Source organism: Mizuhopecten yessoensis, unplaced genomic scaffold (assembly GCF_002113885.1).
Source record: "Mizuhopecten yessoensis strain PY_sf001 unplaced genomic scaffold, ASM211388v2 scaffold8275, whole genome shotgun sequence".
NCBI classification, from domain to species: Eukaryota; Metazoa; Mollusca; class Bivalvia; order Pectinida; family Pectinidae; genus Mizuhopecten; species Mizuhopecten yessoensis.
The window spans coordinates 381,437-391,512 of NW_018407466.1; the positions used below are offsets into that span (position 1 = coordinate 381,437).

A 10,076-nucleotide genomic window follows, 5' to 3' on the forward strand; every position below is an offset into this window, starting at 1 on the left:
GCCAATAGTTTATACAGGGTTATTGCATATTTCATCATAAAATGTCTGCTGGTTTATATTGGAGTTGGGTCTGGCGAAGACAAACAGCCACCATTCTCTGACCTCCTCGGTCCCCATAAAGTACACAAACATTCTCCTTCTATTCTACAATTTCTAAACACCAAAAATTTCATGCTTTTGGAAAGTTAAGTGTTTGAGAAGTTGAGATTGGTACTTCAAACAATACTGTGGATGTTTGGATGAGGCTACCGAAGTTTATACCTGGCCATATGGTGCCCATTACCCCGCAGGGCTGTATCTAGGTCAGGGGTCACACAGGTCATGCCCTTTTCTCATTAAATTTAAAATCAGAAGCAACCAACCTCACCCCCTACCATGGAGAGGGATAAGTACTTCAAACGATAGACTGACCGATTTAATAACCAAAATCTATTTAAGATAAAACCTATGAAATTAAGCACATATTTACTGACTACAGTGATTCAGGTCAAGGAAATTGCCTTCTTTTTAATAAAAAACATATTAAATTAGATAAGATAATTCTACAATTTATGGGGGAATCTGTTAGTTCCAACTTTTACATTTTTTCATAACTACATTTTTCATGAGTTATGGGCGTGAGTAAACACTTAACTCAGATAAATCATTACAGACTCTGAATTAACTTTTTGGCCACGATATTGTTGGTGGAGAAATTGCTTCCATCTTTTCTTCAGTGAAGTTCTCAAAAAAGTCTGTCTACCTCATTGGAGATGACTAACGTTCAATGTGCTATTTATGTTTTTAATATCTGAAAAAACTGGTGGTTTAAACCCGTCTGGAGGTAAATGGTAATTTGATGTATAGCTTTTTTTCAGGGGTGACTAATTTTTTTTGTTATCATATTTCATGCGTACTTACAGTAATGACAATAAATCAATATCTGATGTTGATTTTAGATTTCCTGTTTTTAGGCGGACAATATGATAAATCAAAGTTTAATGTTGATTTTGGACTAACTGTTAAATTGAAAACGTAAACAAAGGAAGATGAGATTTAAGTTAATTCTTAATTGTCCCATTCCCGAAATGTTTATGTATGATTTACAAGTACAAATACAGTTGTCTTTGATAATGTCTTGAAAATTAAAAAATTGAAAAACATTTCTCGGGATAGTTTCACTGCCTGATTGTGTAATTAGGTCGTAGTTTCACTGCCTGATTGTGTAATTAGGTCGTAGTTTCACTGCCTGATTGTGTAATTAGGTCGTAGCGTCAATCTGTAACACCTTTTCTCTCTGTTAGGCCTATAGACAAACCTAATCAGTACTTACACTGTAACGTAAATATTAAATGGTGTCAGAAGTTGACATTCCCACCATAACTTTTTTCTAATTGGCATTTACAGACTTCAATTATCGTATCTGTACATTTTTTACTTGATATACAGGACAGCTTTTAAACTGTTGTCTTTTCTGTCCCTCCTGGACACCAGTATTAGGTTGTTATTAGAGATTTTATCCTTCATAAGATGTGTTCCACTTCCAAGCCGAGGTTTCACTCCTCTTCACCATAACATCATATCCCCTATGTCCTAAAACTAAACCTCTGAGCCGCGCCAAACTTTACCTTCAATCTCTTTAGAGTGGACGAAGGTAGCCAGGAGCTCCCCATGTTTAAGACGGGTGAGGTCGGTACTCGACTTGTAGAGGATTGTACTCGACTCAGCTATTTTGATAGCCAAACAACAGAGAAATACTTTAGTATATGTAAACTATGGGTAAAGTGATCCGTAATCTGGAGATAGAATCGTCCACTCTATCAATCAAGTCCAGTATCTCTTTGAATATTTTAGGAGATGATAAATGTCAGAAATTCATCTGTGCCACTTTAAGTTCAAGTAGGACGGGGGATATTCTGGGTTTTATGCACTACAATATAATCAATAGCCTGAGAGTAGCCATCCATCTAGTAAAAGACCAAAAAATCAATATCGCGTGTTTGAAATTCTGCTACTTTACTGACCCTGATAAATGAAAAGTTCTTTGTGCGTCGTGTCAGACACAAATTTATGGATGCTATATTATGGCCAGTGAATTTGTTTTGGGCCGCACTAAGTCGTGCGGTGGGTTCTGCCTTCCTTGTTACTAGGGTGTTTAAAACGCCAGTATATATGGCTTTTGGTGCTGTCAAATAACCCTTATCTAATTATTAACTTAATCAATATCTATGGAATGATAGAAAAAAATATAAGCTTACAAACGCCTTGGAAAAAAATCCCCTCAGGCTCTGATGTGACATAGTAGCATTAAGCTTGGAAAAAATAGGATTATTATTCATGTTGAACATAATACAGTGAAATAGGTAATTGACATTTCTATGTTCATCCTTTTCATTTGAATCCACAGGAACAGAATGCCCCGAGTGACGTGGAGAGTGGTCACTATAGCAACACCCACCAGCTCGCTGGTCAGCACTGTCCCAAGGAAGACAACTCTGGCGGATCGCCTGTCTACAGTGGATCACCAGAACCAGGGGAGGTGGACGATAGTATCCCCTCTGACCATGGCAGCTTGACCGATTCCGAGGGGGAGGGACCCTCCCAAGGCAATTCTAAGGAAGGGGAGGGAAGCCCGTACAAGGATATAGAAGAGCAGGAAGCTGTGATGCAAGAGGCTCAAGCTGATGTCCCAGTGGGTCAGGCTGAGGATCAGGGGGCTACCGTTAGGGAACAGGAAGGAGTTGCCCCAGCCCTCTCCCGAAATCAGATGGAGCTACTTGAGCTGGAGATGAGAGCTCGGGCCATAAAGGCCATGCTCAAAGCTCACGAAGTTCGAGAGAAACGTTTGGAGGATGGCTGAACATTTTCATTAACCATGTCACTGCAACAAGTGGGGACCATGAAACAGGTGTGTCACTCTGCCTAGTGGGGACCACGAAACAGGTGTGTCACTCTGACTTGTGGGGACCACGAAAACAGGTGTGTCACCCTGACTTGTGGGGACCACGAAAACAGGTGTGTCACCTTGACTTGTGGGGACCACAGAAACAGGTGTGTCACTCTGACTTGTGGGGACCACGAAAACAGGTGTGTCACCCGGACTTGTGGGGACAACGAAAACAGGTGTGTCACCCTGACTTGTGGGTACCACGAAAACAGGTTTGTCACTCTGACTAGTGGGGACCACAAAAACAGGTGTGTCACTCTGACTTGTGGGGACCACAAAAACAGGTGTGTCACCCTGACTTGTGGGGACCACAAAAACAGGTGTGTCACTCTGCCTTGTGGGGACCACGAAAATAGGTGTGTCACTCTGACTTGTGGGAACCACGAAAACAGGTGTCACTCTGAGTAGTGGCACCAAGACAGATGTGTCATAGACTCTATAAGTACATGTTGTACCTAAGAGTGGTGTTACTCTAAACTAGACAGGACTGGCTACCAAATGGAGAATTATGTATTAGTATTAAATGAATACATATTTCACAATTCAATATTTGAAACAGAGAAGAATTATTATTTTTTGGCCATGTTACAATTAAGACTCACAAATTATATAAACATGACCAAAAGTATTTTTTCCATGTTTATTCATTACAAATTTATTTCAAGCCTTTACCATCTGTAATAGGGGGAATACTAGGTCTTGAGAGGGTGGGCACCAATTGTCACTACGTGTAGCGGGGGGGGGGGGGGGACCTATACTAAAACGGATTAACGGAGTGACGACTGGTAACTGCCCTATCCTGACTTCCCCCTATTACAGATTACAAAAATGTCAGTTACCTATATATATGCTTTACCCACCTAATGTGTCATTGTTACACCTGAGTGTACCTAATGTATCATTGTTACACCTGAGTATACAGGTAAAGTGTACCTAGTATATCATTGTTACACCTGAATATACAGGTAAGGTGTACCTAGTGTATCATTGTTACACCTGAGTATACAGGTAAGGTGTACCTAGTATATCATTGTTACACCTGAGTATACAGGTAAGGTGTACCTAGTGTATCATTGTTACACCTGAGTATACAGTTAAGGTATACCTAGTATATCATTGTTACACCTGAGTATACAGGTAAGGTGTACCTAGTATATCATTGTTACACCTGAGTATACAGGTAAGATGTACCTAGTATATCATTGTTACACCTGAGTATACAGGTAAGACTACCTGGTGTAACATTGTCAAGCCCATGCACCCCCACCCACCCCAACACTATGGTGAGTGTCTTGTGTCAGGATGTTGTGTGATGAGGATGTGAATGTAGTTGTATGGGAAGGATGTTCATTGATAAGCTAGCTGTTTTTACCTTGTTAATTAATCATGAAGGTCGTGTCCTCTCACCAAGCCCCCAGTTGTATAGATTTAGGTCAGGTTACACGGCCTATTCAGGGAAGGAAGGGTAATTTACAATTTTTTTCAAATTTGAACATCATTGTTTTCACATTTGTAATGAAATTTATCCTGAGGACAGATAATGGGATGTCATATTTTCTCTGATATATGACAGATCGTAACCATATTCTATTTCACAATTTAGAATTGGACAAATTGGCACTTTGCCATTTTGTATTGTCGACGTAATGTTCTTTCTGGCTATTTAATTAGAAAATATATGTATTTGTCTTGATTGCTTTGACATTTGTCTTAGAAATTTTTCATGCATGAAGTAATCAAAATGAATATTTGATGAATATTTGAAGAAATACAACAATAGTTTATATGGATTTCCGGTTGAAAACACAAAGGAAATGAATCATTCCTGATTGTGGTTTATGATTAAATGACAAAGCTTAGAACAAACTTCAGACTTTGTTTGAAAATATTGAGCTTGAGTATTTTGTTGAAATTGCTGAATCATGTATGAATTATGTGAGGATACCTAAAGCAGGTCCCCAAAACAATGGTATGTCCCTAAAACATTAAAACAGTGAGTATATTATGTATATTTATGGTTACAGCACCAGACGAGTACAACAATAACAAAGATGCGTTTTAACAATTTATCGTACATTGAACCCAGATGATGATCAATAAGGATCATGGCTCAATTTTTTTAATATTTCATGCTTTAAATGAGCATATTTCTGTTAGCATCACAAAACCTTTGAACATTCTTTTGAATCCATATGAACAGAAGGTACTTTTATGATCAGGTTTTGTTCCTATTGAATGACCTCGTCATTAGTTTCTGATGTAACTTGAACTTTGTACACAGATTAACGCACTGCATACAGATATGTTGCATGATTATCTGTACTGTAAGATACATGATTGTAAAGCAGGAATTAGAAACTTGTTCAATGATTATAAATCATTTTTCTGTGAGAAAGGGGATATATTTTAGGTACAACCACTTTACCTTGACTTTACAGCTATAGTGGTGTCTCTGTTGGTGGACAGTCACAAAATATATTCAAAGAATATATTTGTAAAAAGAACAACACAATTTTAATAAATAAACAGGTACTCTATAGAACTACATGTATATTAAACCAGTAACTATATCGGGAGGCATTTGGATTCTGTCACTATGTTAAAACTTTCAACATACATAAAATTGTACCAGGTATTCAGGTACAGTATAGGTACTTACTTTAGCATACATACCAGGTATTCAGGTACAGTATAGGTACATACTACTTTAGCATGTATACCAGGTATTCAGGTACAGTATAGGTACATACTACTTTAGCATACATACCAGGTATTCGCAGGTACAGTATAGGTACTTACTTTAGCATGTATACCAGGTATTCAGGTACAGTATAGGTACTTACTTTAGCATGTATACCAGGTATTCAGGTACAGTATAGGTACTTACTTTAGCATACATACCAGGTATTCAGGTACAGTATAGGTACATACTACTTTAGCATGTATACCAGGTATTCAGGTACAGTATAGGTACTTACTTTAGCATACATACCAGGTATTCAGGTACAGTATAGGTACATACTTTAGCATACATACCAGGTATTCAGGTACAGTAAAGGTACTTCCTTAATTTAGCATAACAGTATAAGTACTTACTTTAGCAGACACTAATTTTAGCTATTATGAAATTAATACAGGACTAATTAGCACACTCACAATTTATGCAATAAAAATCTTAATACGGAAACTTTAACATGTGCAATCATATTTTTGCTCATTATTAAAAGTGCGAAAACCCACTAAAATTAGAATGTCACAAAAACATGTACATTTGCTGTAGTAGCATTGACTTCACACTAATATTGAGGGTGATAAGGATGGACCTCTATACTAAAGGGTGGATTGGTCTTCTATAGGTACGGAAGCTGATGTCAGAACTAAATCATGTTGACTACATGTACCGGCTAGTTTAATATGATTTATCACCTGCTTTCATCCTACAAAGGTGAATTATTGATGGAATTTTTAGGGTTTTCCACACATCATTTCCCAGCACCAATTTGTAAAATTGAAAAATTATTGTTTCCTTTTCTAGGGGAAAAAATAAAGGGAAATAATCAATTAATAGCACCGATACGTGAAATTTTTAACTATCGGTATGTATATTTAATTTAGATGTGAAGTTTGATAGGAGGTGTTAATTTAAAACATGTGGGCCACGGGCTGTGCCAGGTAGATAATACACAGCCTCTATTGTAAACTAGCATCTCCCTAACTCCAAAGTTAATCAAGGCATTGACACTAATCAATTATGGATTCCTTCAATTAAAAATATGAAAAGCGTCAAATCATATTAAAGATTGTTTGATAAGGGAGAGGATACAGTGTTTGTCAATATCAACTTTAAAATGAAAATTGCATTCATGGAATAAAATTCTTTCTTTTATTCTTTCATTAATTGTTAATTTTGTGAACAGTATTTGATTCGTTTATAGATAGCAATATCATTATAATGTCACGAAATTCTAGGACTACATGAGAAATGGCCCAGTACAGCACAAAAGGTCAAATGATTTGTTTATTTTGAAAAAGGAACTTTGTGCTATAAGTGTTTTGTAACACCCAAAGGAGAGGAAGCATGGTTGAATCGTTTTGAAAGTTAAACCTAGGATCTATTTGATGACATACATCAATATTGGATGAGAATTCATGGAGTGATCTCCATCAGGAGACCATACGGTGTTGTGTTTCATCCTCAGGTTGTTCATGCGAACCATTCCTTTTAACGAAATGACTGCCCTTTAATTTGTTGACATGCTAATTGTGATGGCAGGGTATTATTTTATGTAATAAACATGACAAACCACATATTTCTTTGTTGTATTTGGATATTTCTCTCTAGAGACAACGGGGCATGCCTTACAGTTGTTCTGGAGACAACAGGACATGACTTCCAGTTGATCTGGAGACAACAGGGCATGATTTCTAGTTGATCTGGAGACGACAGGGCATGATTTCCAGTTGATCTGGAGACAACAGGGCATGTCTTCCAGTTGATCTGGAGACAACAGGGCATGCCTTACAGTTGTTCTGGAGACAACAGGGCATGTCTTACAGTTGATCTGGAGACAACAGGACATGACTTCCAGTTGATCTGGAGACAACAGGGCATGCCTTACAGTTGTTCTGGAGACAACAGGACATGATTTCCAGTTGATCTGAAGACAACAGGACATGACTTCCAGTTGATCTGGAGACAACAGGACATGACTTCCAGTTGATCTGAAGACAACAGGACATGACTTCCAGTTGATCTGGAGACAACAGGGCATGATTTCTAGTTGATCTGGAGACGACAGGGCATGATTTCCAGTTGATCTGGAGACGAGATGGCATGATTTCAAGTTGATCTGGAGACGACAGGGCATGACTTCTTGTTGATCTGGAGACGAGAGGGCATGACTTCCAGTTGATCTGGAGACAACAGGGCATGTCTTACAGTTGTTCTGGAGACAACAGGGCATGTCTTACAGTTGATCTGGAGACAAAAGGGCATGTCTTACAGTTGTTATGGAGACACGGGGCATGTCTTACAGTTGTTCTGGAGACGAGAGAGCATGATTTCCAGTTGATCTGGAGACAACAGGGCATGTCTTACAGTTGTTATGGAGACAACAAGGCATGTCTTACAGTTGTTCTTTAGACGAGAGAGCATGATTTCCAGTTGATCTGAAGACAACAGGACATGACTTCAAGTTGATCTGGAGACAACAGGACATGTCTCCAGAACAACTGTACGACATGCCCTGTTGTCTCCAGAGATGTCATTATGTTTTAGTGTAGAATAAGAGTGCGGATTGTTTCCAAATGTGTTGTTCGGGAGAAAACAAGACATGTCCTCAAGTTGTTATGGAGACAACAAGGCATGTCTTACAGTTGTTTTGGAGACAACAGGGCATGTCGTACAGTTGTTCTGGAGACACCAGGACATGTCTTACAGTTGTTATAGAGACAACAGGACATGTCTCCAGAACAACTGTAGGACATGTCCTGTTGTCTCCAGGACAACTGTAAGACATGTGCTCTTGTCTCCATAACAACTGTAAGCCATGTCCTGTTGTCTCCAGAACGACTGTAAGACATGTCCTGTAGTCTCCATAACAACTGTAAGCCATGTCCTGTTGTCTCCAGATCAACTGGAAATCACGCTCTCTCGTCTCCAGAACAACTGTAACTCAAGCCCTTTTGTCTCCAGAACAACTGTTAGACATGCCCTGTTGTCTCCAAAACAACTGTAAGACATGCCTTGTTGTCTCCATAACAACTGTAAAGACAACAGGGCATGTCTTTCAGTTGTTATGGAGACAACAAGGCATGTCTTACAGTTGTTCTTTAGACGAGAGAGCATGATTTCCAGTTGATCTGGAGACAGCAGGGCATGTCTTACAGTTGCTATGGAGACAACAGGACATGCCTTAAAGTTGTTCTGGAGACAACAGGTCATGTCTTACAGTTGTTCTCGAGACAACAGGGCATGTCTTCCAGTTGATCTGGAGACAACAGGACATGCCTTAAAGTTGTTCTGGAGACAACATGGTCAGAAATGTTTGTCTCCAGCACAACTGTTAGACATGCCCTGTTGTCTCCATAACATGTGTTGTTCTGGAGAAAACCAGACATGTCTTACAGTTGTTATAGAGACAACAGGACATGTCTCCAGAACAACTGTAGGACATGTCCTGTTGTCTCCCTAACAACTGTAAGACATGCCCTTTTTTCTCCAGATCAACTGTAAGACATGCCCCGTGTCTCCATAACAACTGGAAGACATGCCCTGTTGTCTTTACAGTTGTTATGGAGACGACAGGACATGTGTTACAGTTGTTATGGAGACGACAGGACATGTGTTACAGTTGTTATGGAGACCACAGGGCTTGTCTTACAGTTGTTCTGGACACGAGAGAGCATGATTTCCAGTTGATCTGGAGACAACGGGGCATGTCTTACAGTTGTTTTGGAGACAACAGGGCATGTCGTACAGTTGTTCTGGAGACATGTCCTGTTGTCTCTATAACAACTGTAAGACATGTCCTGTAGTCTCCATAACAACTGTAAGACATGTCTGGTTTTCTCCAGAACAACACATGTTATGGAGACAACAGGGCATGCCTTACAGTTGTTCTGGAGACGAGAGGGCATGACTTCCAGTTGTTCTGGAGACAACATGGTCAGAAATGTTTGTCTCCAGAACAACTGTAACTCAAGCCCTTTTGTCTCCAGAACAACTGTTAGACATGCCCTGTTGTCTCGAGAACAACTGTAAGACATGTCCTGTTGTCTCCATAACAACTGTAAGACATGTCTTGTTTTCTCCAGAACAACACATTTGGAAACAATCTGCACTCTTATTCTACACTAAAACATAATGACATCAGGAACACAACAACAATATCGGGGATAAAACAAGATGAACCGCAAGTTTAAATGTTTTCTGAACCAAATGTGGCACCACTCCTAATGTGTCCCATCAATTCGGGAAAGTAGGTCAGCAACGCTCCAGGACACCGTCATCATCGCCGAAAAATGAAATATCAAAGTTCCTAAAACAATTACATCCTAGAATGGTGCCTCACGAATGGAGATCCTGGTTTATTGGGTAAAAGTGGCATCTTATTGGCGTATGATTGTTAAAATTATTCGAAATTAATCA

At 39.1% G+C, this 10,076-nt stretch overlaps 1 protein-coding gene and 1 long non-coding RNA gene across 2 annotated transcripts; both read left to right on the forward strand.

The window, feature by feature from the left end:
• Positions 1–2,377: 2,377 nt before the first annotated feature.
• Positions 2,378–3,670, forward strand: LOC110455555 (caspase activity and apoptosis inhibitor 1-like; the record flags this gene model as incomplete). The annotated part of the gene is made up of 1 exon (XM_021505740.1): positions 2,378–3,670. A coding segment is annotated over one exon (462 nt), but the record flags the coding sequence as incomplete, so codon positions are not given.
• A 7-nt stretch (positions 3,671–3,677) lies between these two features.
• Positions 3,678–6,915, forward strand: LOC110455552. The gene is made up of 2 exons (XR_002463459.1): positions 3,678–5,558; positions 5,787–6,915. It is a non-coding gene; the product is annotated as an uncharacterized LOC110455552 (long non-coding RNA).
• The last annotated feature ends 3,161 nt before the right edge of the window (positions 6,916–10,076 follow it).